Source organism: Dipodomys merriami, unplaced genomic scaffold (assembly GCF_024711535.1).
Source record: "Dipodomys merriami isolate MVZ:Mamm:240054 unplaced genomic scaffold, mDipMer1.0.p SCAF_48, whole genome shotgun sequence".
Classification (NCBI taxonomy): Eukaryota; Metazoa; Chordata; class Mammalia; order Rodentia; family Heteromyidae; genus Dipodomys; species Dipodomys merriami.
Window position 1 is genome coordinate 12,080,721 of NW_027206046.1, and position 19,943 is coordinate 12,100,663.

Genomic DNA, 19,943 nt, shown 5'->3' on the forward strand with positions numbered 1-19,943 from the left:
CAGATGTTTAGTGAGTTTAATTGTCCTGAAGAATTATGTGGTATCTTCAGAGTGTTATTTTTCAGAGTGCCATTTTTTTAAATAAGCCATTGATACACCTATGCCTTTTCACACTATCTTGTACAATATGTACTTTTTTTTTCTACTTTTTTTTTTTAATCTCTTGGCCAGGAAAGGAAATGTGGATGTTTGATTTTTTTTTTGAATTGTTTTTTAAATTTTTTGGGGGGGTATTGGTCGGGTCATGGGGCTTGAACTCTGGGCCTTGGCTCTGTCCCTCAGCTCTTCAGCTCAAGGCTAATGCTCTTGAGTCACAGCACCACTTCTGGTTTTCTGGTGGTTAACTGGGGATAAGAGTCTCACGGCGGGCTGGGATGTAGCTCAGTGGCAAAGCGCTTGCCTAGCAAGTGCAACGTCCTGGGTTCGATCCCCAGTACCAAAAAAGAAAAGACAAAAAAAAATACAGTTAAAAAAAAAACCCAAACAAAGAGTCTCACGGACTTTGTTGCCGGGGCTGGCTTTGAACCAGCATGTGATGCTCAGATCTCAGCATCCTGAGTAGCTAGGATTACAGGCATGAGCCACTGGCGCCCATCTGGATATTTTACAAGCCACTTAAGTATTTTACACATATATGTAGGCTTTATAACAGTCTTACAAAGTGGATGTTACAGTCTATTTTACTGACTAGAAAATCAAAGTGCTAGAGAGACTATGTGGCCACATGAGAAGCACAGCCCCTGAAGGCCCTGCAGATCAGCCTCACCTGTGCCCCTAAGTCTTGTGCTGTATGAACACCTGACAGAATGGCCTATGCCATTCGCATGCCTTTTCCTGCTTACAGTGCAGAAACAGATCCGTTCCCGTGAACTGCCTTGTTAGCATGGAAATGTTTCCCTGTAACCCACACTCACCATCCTTCTTTAGATTGCCCACATTCACTGTTTCTCTGTAGTTGAAAAGTGACATTTGCCTCATCTCTTTTCATTTTCTTCTCAAGCTCATCATTCTGAAGAGAATAAAATTGTCTTCCTAGATTATTTTATTTTTTATTTTTTATTTATTTTTATTTTTTATTTTTTTTGGTCATGGGGCCTGAACTCTGGGCTGGGCGCTGTCCCTCAGCTCTTTAGCTCAAGGCTAGTGCTCTACCACTTGAGCCACAGCGCCACTTCCTGTTTTCTGGTGGTTAATTGGAGATAGTCTCACAGACTTTTCTGCCTGCACTGGCTTTGAACCGCGATCCTCAGATCTCAACCTCCTGAGTAGCTGGGATTACAGGGGTGAGCCACCAGCACCCAACTTAAATTTTTTATGGTAATTTGTAGTAACAAATTAGAATATAGATCATCTCACTTATAAGCCTAGATATGAAAATCTTGAAAAAAGATAAATCTAGCCAGGCGCCAATGGCTCACTCCTGTAATCCTAGCTACTCGGGAAGCTGAGATCTGAGGATTGAGCCTGGAAGCCAGCTGGGCAGGAAAGTCCATGAGAATATCTCCAATAAACCACTCAGAAAACCAGAAGTGGTGCTGTGGTCAAGTGGAGAGTGCTCACCTTGAGCTGAAGAGCTGAGGGACAGCGCCCAGGCCCAGAGTTCAAGCCCCAGGACTGACCAAAAAAAAAAAAAAAAAAAAATTATATATATATATATATATATATTCATGAAAATGACTACAAAATGGGCTAAAATTTGAATAGGTCATTAATACGCAACTGTCATCACATATACCTAGTCATACTGTTTGGCTTCATGCCAGAGTTGTGGGTTCAAACCCCAGCACCCACCCAAAATGATGTGAAAAAGTTTTAAAGGGTGGCAGAATAAGGAAGAAAAATCTGTCAACATTACATTTAGGGGCTAATTATCCAGACACACCCCCACACCTGGCTCAAAGAAAGTTCCTCTCAGTGGCTTTATGGTGTGTGTGTGTGTGTGTGTGTGTCTGTGTCTGTGTGTGTGTGTCTGTGTGTGGCCAGTGGAGTTCAGTGGCAGTTCATACTGTAGACTCTCAAGCCACTTGCTCTTTTTGATTCACCAGTAGTATATCTTGGAGAAGAATCCATCGTAAATAGATCTACCACACTGATTTTAAGTTTGAAATAACTTCAAGCTTAGAGAGATTGGCAAGAGCAGTACAAGGAGCTGCAGGAAATCCATCACTGACTCCATTTGGTGACATGGGACAGCATTTACTCTTATCACCTCCCCTTCCTTTCCTTTTTCTTGTCTGTGTATGTTTCCTGAGTCGTTAGAAAACAGATTGTGTAGGGCTGGGAAGGTGGCTCAATGGTAGTGCGCTTGCCTTGCATGTGTGAGGCCCTGGATTCGATTCCTCAGCACTGTATAAGCAGAAGCCCGAAGTGGCGCTGTGGCTCAAGTGGTAGAACGCTAGCCTTGAGCTGAAGAGCTGAGGGACAGCGCCCAGGCCCAAAGTTCAAGCCCCACAACTGACCAAAAAACAAAACATTGTGTGTGCACATATACACATATATATATGTATAAACACATATACCTATATATACACACATATACATACACACACACACAGGCCAGGCTTGGTGGTTCATGCCTAGTTACAGGAGGAGTTTGAGAGGATTTGCCAAGACTCCATTTCAATCAGTAGGCTGGGCTTGGTGTTACATGTCTGTTAGCCCAGCTATGCAGGAGGCATAAATAAGATGACCAAGGTCCAGACTGACAGGCAAATATGCCAGAGCCTATCTTAAAAATAACTAAAATCCAACCGGGCGCTGGTGGCTCACGCCTGTAATCCTAGCTACTCAGGAGGCTGAGATCTGAGGATCGTGGTTCAAAGCCAGCCCGGGCAGGAGAGACCGTGAGACTCCTATCTCCAATAAACCACCAGAAAACCGGAAGTGGCACTGTAGCTCAAGTGGTAGAGCACTCGCCTTGAGCTGAAGAGCTGAGGGACAGCGCTCAGGCCCAGAGTTCAAGCCCCACGACCGACAAAAAAAAAAAAAAAAAAAAAAAAATAACTAAAATCCGAAAAGGGCTGGGAGGCTGCTTAAGTGGTAAAGCAGCCACCAAGCTCAAGGCCCTGAGTTCAAACTCAAATATCACCAAAAGAGGCTGTTTATAGCATATATTCTTAAAACTAACGTGCATGCACCTAAAAAAAACCCATTTCCTGAGAAAGCTAGTAGAGTCATCCGATTCATAAGATCAAATTCAAATCTGATGTAAAACTCATAATCTGTATTAATAGAGTTAAATTCCATTAGTCATCCCAATGTTATAAATATGCTCTCCAATGTTATAAATATGCTCTCCACTAGAGTGATAAACAAGAAAAGAATTGTCTCAGCAAGGCGAATGGTGCAAACAGCAGACAAGCACGCAGAGCAGGTGGGCTGCATCCTGTTTATCCCTAAAGCAACAGGCTCCGCCCCTCTGCTCAATTGGTTGAGCTCAGGTTCATAGTCTGATCATAATTGGCTAGTTTGAAGAGGGTAAGATGTATTTACATAAGGTGATCATTAAAAGACTTTAAAAATAAGAGTAACTGGACTCAAGAACTCAAAACATACCCACACCATGTCTCCCCTATATTTGGAGCCATCTGCATATGTCTTAATTCCGTGTTAGAAGAATAAAGACAAAAACCTTACATTTCAAAAATCCTTATCCCAAAGCAGTTTCTCTTTTCCTATTTACGTGTGGACATTGTCTTAGCAGAACAATCAACAAGAGACCAGCCACCCAGGCAAAAGAGGAACTTTTAAGAAATTTTGATAGAAAAAATGACTTTTCTCCCAGCTGTAACAACCTTTTACAACTTTTTTCCCCTCTGGATTCAATCCAGGATTGGTCATTGAATTCGTTTTCTAATCTGGAATGTTTCCAGCCTTAGTCCTTCCTGATACGAAGCCAGGCGCCAGTGGCTCATGCCTGTAATTGTAGCTACTCAGGAGGCTGAGATCTGAGGATGGTGGTTCAAAGTCATACAGGCCAGGAGAGTCTGTAACAGACTCTTATTTCCAATTAACCACCGAAAAGCCAGAAGTGGGAGCCTCAGGCCAAGCAAGAAAATTCAAACAAGCATCCCTATCTCCTGGCAACACGCTGGAATCTTGGGAAAGACTATGATGCATGAAAAACTCCAAGTTAGAATGGTGTAGGAGCCATCTGAAAATTAGGCTGCCGTTAGAGAACAAGGGGAAGAGCATATATATTGTTTTAAAAACAAAGAGCCAGCATAACAGCCTTGAAGAAATGAAGTTAAAAGGCATCAATGTACCTCCTGAATGGAAGTGAAAGTCTGTTCCACTAACATGACTTCTAACCAGATTTTCCCAGCAGATGACTTCGGAATTTATTATGTCCTGTGAGCCAATGTCTTATCATAACTTTTATTTTCTATCTATCTACCTCTCAATCTACCTACCTATCTATTTTTACATGCTTGTACCAGGGCTTGAACTCAAGGCCTTTTACTCTCAGCTTTCCAGCTCCCCGCTGGCCCTCTACCACTTGAGCCACGCCTCTAGCTAGACATTTTTTTTTGCTGCTTAAGTGAAGGCAGTCTCCTGGACTTTCCCCTTGGGCTGTCCTTGAACCTTGATCCGCTAGATGGCAGGCTACTCAGTAGCTAGGATTACAGGCCTGAGCCACGGGCTCATAACAACTGGTGAGGACAACTTTCTAGATAAAGCTCAGAGGGAGGAAAAGACAGATTCCAAAAAATCAGGGGATACCCTCCACACACCCAGAAATTAAAAAAGAGAGAGAAATGGAAGATGATGACTATCCAGGCAATAGATCCTCAAGGTACTTCCGAAAACATCCCAGGGCCTCAGAGACATAGAGAGGTAAAAATGCCAGGAGCCAGGCTTGGGAATGGGAGCACTTTCCCGGTGGGTGTGGCTGAGTACTGGGACTGAGCCGAGGAAGCTGACTCCGTTTTCAAAGTACTCCATGGAAAGGCAGCTCCAAGGACAAATACGCTGGGCTGCCTGGTGCGACTGGGCAGATGAGAGCGAGCATGCTCTGTGGGGAAGGTGACCCGTGGAGTACCCCGCCCGGGTCCTCTCTCCCCTGTGCAGGTCTGACCCTTCCTTCACCCCCCCCCAGGTCCTTACTGTGTTGCTACCTGCTAAGAAGATCCTAGATGGGGGGGAAGTGGGGGAACAATATCCTAGACACGTCATTACAGAAACAAGTGTTTAGCCGGGTGCTGGTGGCTGGTGCCCATCATTTTAAATCCTTGGGAGGCTGACTAGAAGGATTGCAGTTTGAGGCCAGCCCAGGCAGACAAGTCAGTGAGACCGCATCTGAAGGGAAGCAGCCCATGTGGTGGCACACGCCTGCTGTCATCTCAGCTATCATAGGAAACCCCAAATAGGAAGTCCAGGAGGACTGGAAGCATGGATCAGTGGCAGAGCCCTGAGTTCAAATCTCAGTTCCACCAAAAGATGAAGTCTACCATTGACTGGCTACATAATCTGTGGCAAGTACCTTGTTGAAACCCGGGTAACCCCTGCAATAATCTCCTGAGGCTACGTGTAGCCTCTTCCTTCTCAGGGGGACCCTGCGAAGAACCCAGGACCTCACACGTGCTAAGCGTGTGCTCTAGACCAATGAGGTACAACCCCAGCTCCTTGTTTTAGAGACTTTATAGATCAGAGTGGGCTGGGAAGGTGGCTCCGTGGTAGAGCGCTTGCCTTGCATGCATGAGGCCCTGGGTTCGATTCCTCAGCACCACATAAGCAGAAAAAAGCTGGAAGTGGCGCTGTGGTTCAGAAAGTGGGAGAGTACTAGCCTAGAGCAAAAGCAGCTCAGGGAACAGTGTGCACAGGCCCTGAGTTCAAGCCCCAGGATTTCCCTCCCCCCCCCAAAAAAAAAAAGCAAACAAGATCTCTATTTCAGGAGCTTGAGGGAGGGTTGTTGTCATTTGTGTGTGTGTGTGTGTGTGTGTGTGTGTGTGTGTGTGTATTGTGCTTTCTCTCTCGGTCTCTGGTACCAGCACAGACCACTTGGACCCAGTAGCGGTGACTGAAGCGAAGGAGACCCCCATCCACCTGCAGGGGGTGACGGGCCTGCGGAACCTGGGCAACACGTGCTACATGAACGCCATCCTGCAATGTCTCTGCAGCATCTCCCCGCTGGTGGAATACTTCCTTTCAGGAAAGTACATCACCGCCCTTCAAAAGTAAGAAGGGGCCCGTCATCCTAGCTACTCAGGCCGCTGAGATCTGAGGATCACGGTTCAAAGCCAGCCTGGGCAAGGAAAAGTCCGTGAGACTCTTATCTCCAATAAGCCACTAGAAAGCCGAAGTGGTGCTGTGGCTCAAGTGGTAGACCACTAGCCTTGAGCTGAAGAGCGCAAGGACAGTGCCCAGGCCCAGAGTTCAAATCCCATGACCGCCAAAAACTAAAAAATGAAGAAGACAGGCAGGCACCTCCTTGTAGTCTCAGCCCCAGGGCCCCCCAGTGAGAGGGAAGGGAAAGGACAGATGCACACACACACACACACACACACACACACACACACACACACACACACACACACACACACACACACACACACACACACACACACACACACACACACACACACACACACACACACACACACACACACACACTGAACCCACAGAGGCTGCTGCTGGCTACTCCAGATCACGCATGGGAAGGGTGCTAAACAAGGAGGCCGGGCGTCCGGGCCCACCCTGGGGAGAAGCGGAGGTGGGACACCGGCGCACTGTCTCTCCCAAGGGACTGCAGCGAGGTGGCCACAGCTTTCGCCTACCTGATGACAGACATGTGGCTCGGAGACTCAGATTGTGTCTCCCCAGAGATATTCCGGTCCGCTCTTGGCAACCTCTACCCCACATTTATGAAGAAGACACAACAAGATGCCCAGGAATTCTTGATCTATGTGCTCAATGAACTTCACGAGGCTCTGAAGAAGGTAAAGAGAATTCGTTGCCTTCAGCTCTTCATGCTGAGATCGATCATTATCTTTTCATGTGTGTGTGTGTGTGTGTGTGTGTGTACTTGGAGCCTTGAACTCGTGTGTGTGTGTGTGTGTGTGTGTGTGTGTGTGTGTGTGTGTGTGTGTGTACTTGGAGCCTTGAACTCAGGACCCTGAGCACTTATCCCTTAACTTTTTCACTTGAGCCATGGCTCCATTTCTGGCTTTTTAGTAGTTTATTGGAGATAAGAGTCTCACGGACTTTCCTGTTTTGGCTGGCTTTGAACTGCGATCCTCAGATCTCAGTCTCCTGAGTAGTTAGGATTACAGGTGTGAACCATTAGTGCCCAACCTAGAATCCTCCTTTAAAAAAAAATAAATCAAAAATGGATTCTTCAGCAGACCCTGGTGGCTCACACCTGTAATCCTGGCTACTCGCGAGATTGGTATCTGAGGACTGCAGTTTGAAGCCAGCCCCAGCAGAAAAGAACAGAAAAGTCCCTGTGACACTCATCTCCAATAAACTACTCCAGAAAAGGTGAGCAGTGGCGCTGTGGCCCAAGTGGTAGAGCGTTAGTGTTGAACACCAAGAGGCTCAGCGACAGCGGCCAGGCTGAGTTCGAGCCCCAGGAGAACCACTTCCAGTTTTCTGATATTAAATTGGAGATGAGTTTCATAGACTTTGCTGCCCAGGTTGGCTTCAAACTGCGATCCTCAGATCTCAGTCTCCCGAGTAGCTAGGATTACAGGCGTGAGCCACCAGCTACCTGGAGTTCTTTATTGGATTAAAATTTTGATTAAGCCAGATGGTGGCTCACACCTGTAATCCTAGCTAGTCAAGAGGCTGAGATCTGAGGATTGAGGTTCAAAGCCAGCCCAAGCAGGAACGTCCGTGAGACTCTTATCTCCAATAAACCACTAGAAAACTGGAAGTGGCGCTGTGGCTCAAGCACCTGGAGCTGAAGAGCTGAGGGACAACCCCCAGGCCCAGAGTTCAAGCCCCACGACCGACATAAAAAAAAATTTTGATTAAGCATTTGATGAAACATGAAATGACGCATGAGGTATACCCTGGAGAAGATCTGGGCCCCTTGTCTAAATCCCCAGCGGAGAGGTTTCTGGTAGGAATGTAAGAGGGTTGACGGAATAAGCACCGATTGTTCCTCAGTGGGGATTTCTTCTTTGACTCAGTACCATCGAAGATCGGGTGACAAGAAAAACACGCAAAGATGCTGCAGGAAGGCGATCGCCAACGAGACGTCCATCATCACCCGGCTGTTTGAAGGGCAGCTCAATTACGGCATCACCTGTTTGAAGTGTGAGAACTGCACGTACAAGAACGAAGTCTTCACCGTCCTCTCCCTGTCCATCCCATCCCAGTACCAGTGCTCTCTTCAGGTGAGGACGCCCTTACCACTACTGGATGCCCCTTTGGCTTTTTCAAGATGCAGTCTTGTTATGTGGTCCAGGCCAGCCTAGGACCAGAATCAATGGATCTTCCTACCTCAGCCTCCCAACAAGCTGGAACTACAGGCATGTCTCACTGCACTCATCCTATTTTGGGATACTTTTGTCTTGATCTCCCCTCAGACCTAAATTCTTTCAGGCCTGATTCCTATATAGGAGGAGTTTTGTTTTTGTTTTCGTTTTGTTTTGTTTTATGACAGTCTTGGGGTCTGGGTTCTGTCCCTGAACTTTTTTGGTTCAAGGCTGGTGCTCTGCCACTTTGAGCCATAGCTTGACTCCTGGACTTTTTGGGGATCCTTGGACATAAGCATCTCAACAGACTTTCCTGCCCTGACTGGCTTTGAAGCGTGATCCTCAGATCTCAGCCTCGTGAGGAACAAGCCTGAGCCACCTGTGCCCAGAGAGAAGTCTTTTGTTATTTAAAAGTAAATAAGTGAAGGAAACCCATGATACCAACATTGTTTTGAAAAGAAACACATTGGTTAAAAGTTACAGTGAAAGCTGGGTGCTGCTGGCTCATGCCTGTAATTCTAGCTGCTCAGGATCTGAGGATCACAGTTAAAAGCCGGTCAGGGCAAGAAAGTCTATGAGACTCTTATTTCAAAAACAACAACAACAAAAACCCACTAGAAAACCAGAAGTGGCGCTGTGGCTCAAGTGGTAGAGCGCTCACCTTGAGCTGAAGAGCTGAGGGACAGCGCCCAGGCCCAGAGTTCAAGCCTCAGGACCTACCAAAAAAAAAAAAAAAATTACTATGAAGCCAGGTACCGGTGGCTCAAGCCTGTAATCCTAGCTACTCAGGAGGCTGAGATCTGAGGATTGAGGTTTGAAACCAGCCCAGGCAGGAAAATCTGTGAGCTCTTATCTCCAATTAACCACCAGAAAACAGGAGGTAGTGCTGCGGCTCACAGTGGTAGAGCGGCAGCCTCGAGCAAAAGAGCCCCGGGGTGGTGCCCAGGACTTTTTCCTCCTGAAGTTCTACTATAATAAGCAGCCCAGTTGGTAGTTGGTCCAGTTTGGTCATCAAATGCTCCCCCTCCCCCCCAGGACTGTCTCCAGTGTTTCTTCCAGCAAGACACACTGACCTGGAACAACCAAATTCATTGCTCTTTTTGTGAAACCAAGCAAGAAACAGCAGTGAGGGCCAGTATTTCCAAAGCACCCAAAATAATTATTTTTCATCTAAAAAGGTAAGGGACTTTGCCATCTGCTGGATAAATATTTTGGGAACAGTTTGACTGAGATGCAGTTTGCATGTCAACAGTTCACCTGTTTAAACTTCTGCGCCTGTGAGTGGAACTCCGTGGTACAACACACGTGGCGCATGCCAGGAGCCCTGGCTGCGTCCCCCACACTAACTAAATATAAACAAACAAATCCTACCACCTATTGTGATTGGGTACATTGTATTATGAATTTATTATTCTTTTTAGCAGTACTGGGGTATTTGTCAGTTGTGGGCCTTGAACTCAGGGCCTGGGCACAATTCTTGAGCTTTTTTGCTTTGAACCATACCTTCACTTGTAGTTTTTGAGTGATTAATTGGAAATGAGACTCTTGGGCACTTTGCAGCGGGGCTGGCTTTGAACCATGATCCTCAGATCTCAGCCTCCTGAGTAGCTAGGATTATAGATGTGAGTCACCAGCTACTGGCTAGTACTGGATTTTGGTTTGGGGGCTTTTTTTCGTCATAGGACTTGAACTCAGGGCCTGGGCGCTCTCCCGAGCCTTTTCCACTCATGACTAGCACTCTACCTCTTGAGCCACAGCTCCACTTTTGGGGTTTTGAGTGGTTAATTGGAGATGAGTCTGGTGGACTTTCTTGCCCAGGCTGGCTTTGAACCTTGATCCCCAGATCTCAGCCTCCTGAGTAGATTACAGGCGTGAGCCATGTCAGCTTTTGCTCACCGGCAGGGGGCAGTATGGCAGGTATTTCCCCCCCCCCTCCCCCCGCCCTCAGTCCCTGGGCAGGCAGGGTCTGCTTAATTGGTTCTTCCTGAAGAAGCTGACTTCATTAAGATCAGGGGGAGAGCTCCAGAGAGAGGGGCCCTGGAACTGGGTTTCCCTGAGATTTTTTTTTTTAACTCAAAGACTTGTCCACACTGTGGCCTCTGGTCAGGTTGAGGGTCTCCCGTCCTGGCCTGGTAAGTGTGTGTGTGTTGGGAAAGTGTGTGTGTGTGTGTGTGTGTGTGTGTGTGTGTGTTGGGAAAACAGCCTGGTAAGTGTGTGTGTGTTGGGAAAGTGTGTGTGTGTGTGTGTGTGTGTGTGTGTGTGTTGGGAAAAACAGCTTGACCTGAGTACTGACGAGTACTGACTGGTACGGATTTTAGAAGAGTTGGTTTTTCAGTTGGTCTGTGGGATTACAGAAAGACAAGCTTCCCTAGGTTGCTTTTGGCATTCCGATAGGCCAATGGGAGACCCTTTAGGGAGACCCCGTTCTTTTTGCTGTTTTGTCGGTCATGGGGCTTGCACTCTGGGCCTGGGCGCTGTCCCTCAGCTCAAAGCTAGCGCTCTACCACTTGAGCCACAGTGCCACTTTTGGTTTTCTGGTGGCTAATTGGAGATAAGAGTCTCATGGAGTTTCCTGCCTGGGCTGGCTTTGAACTGTGACCCTCAGATCTCAGCCTCCTGAGTAGCTAGGATTACAGGCGAGAGCCACTGGCGCCTGGCTTTGTTGCTGTTGTTTTAGTCTGTCCTGGAACCATTACAGCAAACAGCATTGCTAGCATCGCCAACAAAGTTCTCTTGTGATTCTTTACCATCACCTGCCCATCCTAAAACCCTGGAAATGGTTCACCTGATTTCTATCGTGCTGGTTTTTCCTTTTCTAGAATGTTCCATGCCATACCAGGCATAGCCTTTTGAGTTCAGCTTCCTTTGCTTAAGCAGATTTTTTTTTTTTTTTTTTTTTTTTTTTTTTTTGTCATTCATGGGGCTTGAACTCTGGGCAGCTCTTCAGCTCAAGGCGAGCACTCTACCACTTGAGCTACAGCGCCACTTCTGGTTTTCTGGTGGTTTATTGGAGATAAGAGTCTCATGGTCTCTCCTGCCCGGGCTGGCTTTGAACTGAGGTCCTAAGATCTCAGCCTCCTGAGTAGCTAGGATTACAGGCGTGAGCCACCAGCGCCTGGCTAGCAGATTTTTTTTTTTTTTTTTGAGATTAGCTGTGTATGTAAATGCATTAGAAAATCCTTCCTTTTGATTATTGGGTATTTCTTTTTATGGGTGTAAAGTTTTCTGGTAAACAGTTGGTAGGCATTAATTTCTAGCTTTGAAAACAAATAGTTTGGATATAAATTGTCTTTGGTTTCTCTCTTTTTTTTTTTTTTTGGTCAAACAGTTTTTTGCTTTTGGGCACAAGACTGGATTCATTTACCTAACTTTCCTGCCTGAGACCCGAACCCATTTTTGTTTTTTTTCCAAAATGGACACAATTTTTTTAAAAAAGTAATTCTGATTATAGCCGAGATGTGAGGTCTTCTGATGTACTAACAGTGGAAAATGTGAAAGGTTTTTAACAAAACTTACTTAATAATTGTGTGAACGCCAGCAGCCTGTGTGTTAGAAGATGAGAGACAGGCGAGCCATCTGGCCAGTGCTGCCCAGCCTCCACTGCGGCCATCAGATGATGGGATTTGTTGCTCTATGTCCTCCATGTTTTCCTTATTCAGTCTCGTTGAAGTTACCTGGCCTCCCGTGACTCCCATTCCAGGCCTAGCTTCAGTGAGGCCTGTGGATTTTGATATGAAAGGAGTAATTGATTTTGTGCCAGTACTGGGGATTGAACTCAGAGCTTCATACTCTTGGCTTTTTTGCTCAAGGTTGGTGCTCTACCACTTGAGCCACTTTCAGATTTTTGTTGGATAACCAACAAAACAGACTTTTGTGTGTGAGATAGCTCTGAACTTTGATCCTCAGATCTCAGCCATCCCCTGTAGCTTGGATTACAGGCATGAGCCAATGGTACCCGCCAAGAAGTAGTTTACGGCAGGCCTGTTCCAGATAATCTCCCAAGAAATTGTTTCTAGCCCAGTGCTGGTGGCTCACACTTTTAATCCTAGCTACTCAGGAGGCTGAGATCTGAGGATCACAGTTCAAAGCCAACCCAGGCAGAAAAGTTCTTGAGACTCTGATCTCTAATTACTCACCAGAAAACTGGAAGTGGAGCTCAAAGTGATAGAGCACTAAGTCCCAGGCCTGGATTTCAAGCCCTGTGATCAACCTAGAAAAAGAAAAAAAGTGTTTCTAACTATGCTCAGGCTTTGCAATGTATGTACATTTCATTCATGTGACGCTCACGTCAGATATCATGCATTTGTTATTCCTGCAGGTTTGACATCCAAGGTACAACAAAAAGAAAACTGAGGACAGACATCCATTACCCGCTCACTAACCTGGACCTCACTCCTTACATTTGTCCAATTTTCCGGAAACATCCCAAATACAACCTCTGTGCTGTGGTGGTGAGTGAGCTCCCAAAATAGCAAAATGTATGCATTTTTAAAGAAAACCCTGGAATCGTCTCCCGAATCCTCGGCTCATTCATGCTTTCCCTGGCTTCCCTTTTTAAAACCCAAATGGATAGGCAGGTGCCAGTGACTCACGCCTGTAATCCTAGCTACTCAGGAAGCTGAGATCTGAAGGTTGAGGTGTGAGGCAGAAAAGACCATGAGATTATAATAATTATTATTTTTGTCAATCCTGGGGCTTGAACTCTGGGCCTGGGCACTGTCCCTGAGCTCTTCAGCTCAAGGTGAGCGCTCTACCACTTGAGCCACAGTGCCACTTCTGGTTTTCTGGAGGTTAATTGGAGGTAAGAGTCTCACAATTTTCCTTTCCTGGCTGGCTTTGAATTGAGATCCTCAGATCTCAGCCTCCTGCGTAGCTGGGAGTACAGGTGTGAGCCACTGGTGCCCAGCTGACCACGAGATTCTTATCTCCAATTAACTACTCAAAAGCCAGAGGTGGAGCTAATGGCTCAAGTGGTAGAGTGCTAGCCTTGAGAAAAAAAAAAAAAAGGCTCAGGGATAGAACCCAGGCCCTGAGTTCAAGTCCTAATACTGGCACCCCAAAAAAACCTACCATGCCATAGTCCAGACCCAGAAGTACTCAGTACCTAACAGCATCAAGGCCCAGAGGCTGTGTGGGGCCAGGCCTAGTACAACTCCAGGGGTCCCCTTTTTGCTCCATAGTCACCTGGGCTCAGCCAGGAGCCCCACGTGACAGCAAGCATGGAGCAGAATTGAGGCTGGCATCAAACCTCCTGCACCCACCCTCTGAGCAGCTAAGATGACAGGCGTGAGCCACTGGTGCCTGGCATTATATTTTTTATTTTTATTTTTTAACAAATAGTTCTTTAGCCAGGTGCTGGTGGCTCACGCCTGTCATCCTAGCTACTCAGGAGGCTGAGATCTGAGGATTGGGGTTCAAAGCCAGCCCGGGCAGGAAAGTCTGTGAGAGTTTTACCTCCAATAAGTCACCAGAAAAATGGAAGTGGCTCAAGTGGTAGAGCACTAGTCTTGAGCTGAAGAGCTGAGGGACAGTGCCCAGGCCCAGAGTTCAAGTCCCACAACTGACCAAAAAAAAAAAATAGTTCTTTACATATTCTGGACATTAGCTCCCTGTTGGATGAACACTGTGGGGCCTGTCTTCCATTCTTCAGTGTGATAGATGGCTTCCTTTGCTATGCAGAAGTTTTTTGACGTAATCCTGTTTGTCCATTTTGTCCTATGGTTTTTGGAGCCCTATCCAGGAAATCACTGCCTGGACCAGCATCTTTAAATGTTCGCTCTGCTTTTTCTTCTAGTTTCAGAGTTTGATGTGTCACACTAAGGTCTTTGGTCTGTTTTCAGTTGATTTACGTGCAGGGTGAGAGGTAGGATCCAGTGTGAATGGATGGATAGCCAGTTTTTCTCAGCACCATTTGAGGATGAGACTGGCTTTTCCCTCAGTGCATGTTTTGGAATCTTTGTCAGGAATCGGGTCCACTGGTCTATGTGTCTGGTTCTCTGCTCTGCTGTTCCCATGCCATTTTGCTTACTGTGGCTCTGTTGTATAGCATAAGGTTGGTATTCTGATGCCTTCCTTCTTGCTGACGGTAGTTTTGGTGGTAAAAGTCCTTTGAATTTTGGGTTTATTAGCTAAAAGGCTTTTTCTGCCAATGGCTGTGCCTGTAATCCTAGCTACTCAGGAGGCTGAGATTTGAGGATTAGTTGACTTGAAATCCCTTTGTGCAACTACTTAAGGATAGATTTTTTTTTTACATCTATTGAGATGCCTATGAATTTTATCCTTGATTATATTTGTTGCTCTCTTACATTGACTGATTTGCATAGGCTGAGCCATCCTGGGATAAAAATCAACTTAACTGCTGGGTGCTGGTGGCTCACACCTGTAATTCTAGTTACTCAGGAGGCTGAGATCTGAGGATCATGGTCAAAGCCAGCTCAGGCAGCAAAGTCCATGAGACTCTGATCTCCAATAAACCACTAGACAACTGCAAGTGGTGCTGTGGCTCAAGAGGTAGAGCACTCGCCTTGAGCTGAAGAGCTGAGGGACAGGCCCAGAGTTCAAGCCCCATGACCAACCAAAAAAAAAAAAATCAACTTAATCTTGTTGGATGTTTTACACACACACACACACACACACACACACACACACACACACACACGTATTTTTTTGTGTTATGTCAGGCCTAGGATTTTTTTTTTTTTTTTTTTGGTCATGGGCTTGAACCTGGGCGCTGTCCCTCAGCTCTTCAGCTCTTCAGCTCAAGGCGAGTTGCTCTACCACTTGAGCTACAGCGCCACTTCCAACTTTTTCTGTTTATGTGGTGCTAAGGCATCGAACCCAGGGTTTCATGTATACGAGGCAAGCACTCTACCACTGAGCCATCTTCCCAACCCAGACCTAGGATTTGAACTCAGGGACTGGGTATTGTTCCTGAGCTTTTTCCCTCTAGGTTAGCACATGAGCCTTTTTTGGTGGTTAATTGGAAATAATCTCATAGACTGCCTAGGCTGGCTTCAAACCTCAATCCTCAGATCTTAGCCTCCTGAGTAGCTAGGATTATAGATGTGAGCAACTGGCCCCAGGATATAATTTGTTTTTGGATTTATTAAGGATGCATTGAGTTCTAACATGTCCTCTGCCCTAGACTGTTTCCGCCTGTGCTGATAAAAAGAATATATTCCCTGTAAATATTTTATAAATATTTAGAGTCCATTTGATCTATTGCATGAATAAGTTCTGATGGTTGTTTTTGTTTGGTCAGAATAATCTAAAGAGAATGTAAACTAACTGTAATGATCAAGGTATAATGATTTAAGGTATAAAAAGGTCACGGTACAGTGAATGACTTACCCTCCCTTTCTCCCTTCCTTTCCCCCCCTCCCTTCCCTTCCTCCCTCCCTGGTCCTGGGGACTGAACTCAGTGCTTCGGCACTGTTAAGCTTCTTTTTAGCGCTCTACCACTTGAGCCCCAGCGCTACTTCTGTATATGTGGTACTGAGGAATTGAACTCAAGGCTTCATGCGTGCTAGGCAGGCACTCTACCACTAAGCAACTCAGGGCCTGACCTTCATGCTTTGCTTTTTCTACTCAGGGCTGGTGCTCTACCACTTGAGCCACATCTCCACTCCTGACTTTTTGCTGTTTAATTGGACAGAAGAGTCTCAAACTGCATTTGTCTGCCTGGGGTTGTTCTGAACAGTGATTCCTCAGATCTGAGTAGCTAGAACTGTAGGTGTGAGCCACCAATGCGTGGCCTTTTATCATTTCTTGCTCTTATTTCCTGGGCAATTGGACTCCTATTTAGAAAATAATTCCTTGCGCCTTTATCTTTACTTTCCTATAGTAGTGTCATATTTCCGTGTCTTCCCTTTGAAGTCTTGGATCCATTTGGTTTCTGTACAGTGACAGATAAGGATCTAATTTCCATCTTCTACATGGGCATATCCCATTTCCCAGCACCATTTATTATAGAGGTCGTCTTATCTGACATATGCTTTTGGCTCCTTTTTGTCCAAAACCAGTTTGCTGTAGTTGTGTTATTTCTGGATCTTTCATTGCTTTCTACTGGACTTCGTATCTGCTTTTATTTTTGATTGTGGGGCCTGAACTCTGGGTCTGGGCACTGTCCCTCTGCTCTTCAGCTCAAGGCTAGCACTCAGGGTCATTTCCGGCTCTTTCTGTTTATGTGGTGCTGAGGAATCAAATCTAGGGCCTCATGCATGCTAGGCAAGCACTCTACCACTGAGCCCCTCGTATCTTGTATTATGGCCCCATGGTATAAGTTGGAATCCAGTATTGTTACACTGCTAGTATTGCTTTTGTTGTTGTTGTTGTTGGTCGTGGGGCTTGAACTCTGGGCTTGGGCGCTGTCCCTCAGCTCTTCAGCCCAAGGCAAGGGCTCTACAGCTTGAGCCACAGCGCCACTTACAGTTTTCTAATGGTTTATTGGAGATAAGAGTCTCACGGACTTTCCCACCCAGGCTGACTTTGAACCTTGATCCTTAGATCTCAGCCTCCTGAGTAGCTAGGATTACAGGTGTGAGCCACCGGTGCCGCCGGGCTAGCATTGCTTTCTGTTGAGAATTGTTGTTGTTGCTCTAAGGAATCTTTTTTTTTTTTTTTTTTTTTTTGCCGGTTGTGGGGCCTGAACTCTGGGCCTGGGCGCTGTCCCTCAGCTCTTCAGCTCAAGGCTAGCGCTCTACCACTTGAGCCACAGTGCCACTTCTGGCTTTTTCTGCTTATGTGGTGCTGAGGAATTGAACCCAGGGCCTCATGCATGCAAGGCAAGCGCTCTACCACTGAGCCACCTTCCCAGCCCGCTCTAAGGAATCTTTTATGCTTCTGTATAAATTTCAGGATTGGTTTTTCTGTTTCTGCCTGTGCTGACATTCGGATTCTTTTTTTTTTGGGGGGGGGGGGGTGGGTTGTGGGGCTTGCACTCTGGGCCTGGGCGCTGTCCTTAAGCTCTTCAGCTCAAAGCCACAGCACCACTTCCAGTTTTCTGGTGGTTTATTGGAGATGAAGATGAGTCTCACGGAGTTTCCTGCCTGGATTGGCCTTGAACCTCGATCCTCCGCTCTCAGGCTCCTAAGTAGCTAGGATTACAGGTGTGTGCAACCAGTGCCGGTTTTCTGATTTCTTTCTCAGCCTGTTCATCTTTTATATACAGAAACGGCTGATTTTGTATTCTGCTACACTGTCAAGTGTTGAGCAGGCTGTTTTGTTATGTGAGTTTTTAGAACCTACATGTATTTCTATAACTTCCCCAAATTCCAACTAGTAATAAAGTTAGATTGGTTTTTGTATTTTGTACTTATGTTAACCTAATTTCTCTAGTCATTTCCCTTTGTTTTAGCTTTATTAACAAATTTAATTTTTATTCAGTATTTATGAAAGTTAAACATTTTTAGTTCTTTAGTAATTTTCCTAAAAACTAAAAACTACTGCTGTTGTATGGCAATTCCGGGACTTCAGTTTCAAGAAAACAGAGAAGTCACATGTTGAGAAGCCGAATCAGGAGTCTTTATTAGGAGGCTGGTAGCTGCAGGCGGATTCCTGTCTCAAAGACCTACAGCCCAGCACAGAGCTAGCACACAGCTTTTAAAGACAAAAACCACCATGTTGGAGTGAAGACCAAGCCTTAACAAAAGTGTCTACACGGGCAGAGCAAACTGCATGCGGATACTTACATCTAACTAAAGTGTTACACATAAAACAAAGGAGAGGGCTGCAAATGTGGTTCAGTGGTAGAGTGCTTCTCTAGCATGCATGAAGCCCTGGGTTCAATTCCTCAGTACCATATGAACAGAAAATGCCAGAAGTGGTGCTGTGGCTCAAGGGGTAGAGTGCTAGCCTTGAGCAAAAGAAGCTCAGGAACAGTGCCCAGGCCCTGAGTTTGACTGGGGAACAGTAAGGAGCAAGCAGGACCCCAGTTATCTAGGGGAAACATGAGCTTCCTGGAGCCCAACAACTCACGGTGTATTTGCAATCCAAACACTGTCCTCTGTAGCCTCGAGGGTTCTCAAAGTCCTCATCTTCTGTGAGCTTCTAACAAGAGGCCAAGATGGCGTTTCTTAGACTTTTGATTTCTAAGACCTTTTCAATTGGGAGAAATTTAAGAGCATGTCAACTCTGATCACTGAACAAGCCACGTTCCAGCATTCCCCCCGCTCCTGAGTTTAAAACAAAACTGATCCTTATTGCCCAGAAGTCTGTAGAATACAGCCACTGTCTCGCAGGAGTGCCAGTCTCCTCTGTCCCCATCTTCTTCACCATGCAGGTCACGAGGCAGCAGCCCATGCACGTTTTCCTCTAACTGCGGCGGCCATATGCACGCACGTCTTTTCTGTTTCTTATCCTATCCTGTGAACTCAGCTCTTGCGTTCATTTGGGAAAACGAAGTTATCTTACCCCGAGTTTCCTCTAGCGTGTCAGTAGCTGGCGGAGCAGGCAGGTGGCACGAGCGGCTTCGGTTTAGGCGAGGGGCCAACGAAGCAGCTCCTCCAGCGTTGGCATGTGAGCACTAAGGGGCCCCCTTCCTCCCTAGAACCACTTTGGCGATCTGGATGGCGGCCACTACACGGCTTTCTGCAAGAACTCAGTAACCCAAGCCTGGTATAGCTTTGATGACACGCGAGTCAGTGAGATTCCAGATACTTCTGTGCAAACCGCCACCGCCTACCTCCTGTTCTACAGCTGCCAGCCCTTTTCTATCCCCATACAGAAGTGTAAGTGCTAGGAAAAGTGTCTTGAAAACTGCACAACGTGCAATCAGGAAGCTCTGCTCCCTCATTAAACTCTTCACAACTTCTGAGCCCGGCCTGTCTTCCCGAGTCTTCTGTGAGCCTCCCTCGGTGGGCCTCCCTCGGTGGGCCCGCTGCGGGGCGAGGCGCTGCTGTTTTGCACACGGCGGCCTGCAGGTTGCCTATGGAGGTCCACTGCCTGCATTCCAGCATTGTTTTTTTTTTTTTTTTGGGTCCGGTCATGGGGCCTGAACACTGGGCCTGGGCGCTGTCCCTCAGCTCTTCAGCTCAAAGCTAGCACTCTACCACTTGAGCCACCTGAGTAGCTAGGATTACAGGCGTGAGCCACCAGCGCCCGGCTTCCTGTTGTTGTTTTTTAATTGAAGGCGGATTTCGATTATAACACATCTCAGTTACGTATGGTCAGAATACGAATTACTTTCCCAAGATTCTTCATGGGGCTCAGTAATTTAGTTCCCAGCTGGGAGGCTGTGCCCAGGGCTGGGCAGGGCTGCTCTACGGCTCAGAGTTTAATCCTCACAGAGGGAAAAGAAAGCTCGCGTAGACCCAAACCAGTGTTTGTGACAGTGTTGGGCCGAGTACCTGAGGGCTTCTGCTTACTTAAAGGATGTGGAGTGTTTCCAACTTTACATTTTGAAACCCGTGCATCCATCTTCTCCCTGAGCATTCACTAAGCGCCATGCTTGCTGCTTGGCCCTGAGTATTTTACAGGTAACGCCTCACAGCACGTTCACATCATTCTTGTATGAAATTGCAAAGC

At 46.5% G+C, this 19,943-nt stretch overlaps 1 protein-coding gene across 4 annotated transcripts; it reads left to right on the top strand.

The window, feature by feature from the left end:
• The first annotated feature begins 4,145 nt into the window (after window positions 1-4,145).
• Usp50 (ubiquitin specific peptidase 50) lies at window positions 4,146-19,217 on the top strand. Of its 4 annotated transcripts, none has more exons than XM_069995456.1 (7): window positions 4,146-4,352; window positions 5,991-6,176; window positions 6,743-6,938; window positions 8,133-8,339; window positions 9,456-9,598; window positions 12,739-12,871; window positions 18,967-19,217. In XM_069995456.1, exons 1-7 carry the CDS (start codon window positions 4,273-4,275, stop codon window positions 19,156-19,158), a joined length of 1,137 nt encoding a protein of 378 aa, XP_069851557.1. In that variant the 5' UTR covers window positions 4,146-4,272; the 3' UTR covers window positions 19,159-19,217. The 4 variants fall into 4 exon arrangements, with proteins under 4 accessions (XP_069851557.1, XP_069851558.1, XP_069851559.1 ...); XM_069995457.1 differs by having other exon boundaries at window positions 5,996-6,176; XM_069995458.1 differs by having other exon boundaries at window positions 6,011-6,176.
• Window positions 19,218-19,943: the final 726 nt, after the last annotated feature.

What these genes read in the sequence shown, in the direction of transcription:
- Usp50 (XM_069995456.1), top strand. Translation starts at nt 4,273, where the DNA reads ATGGAAGTGAAAGTCTGTTCCACTAACATGACTTCTAACCAGATTTTC. An exon ending in TTCGGAATTTATTATGTCCT is followed by an intron (nt 4,353 to 5,990) that starts GTGAGCCAATGT and finishes CTCTGGTACCAG; the next exon opens with CACAGACCACTTGGACCCAG. An exon ending in TTCACGAGGCTCTGAAGAAG is followed by an intron (nt 6,939 to 8,132) that starts GTAAAGAGAATT and finishes TCTTTGACTCAG; the next exon opens with TACCATCGAAGATCGGGTGA.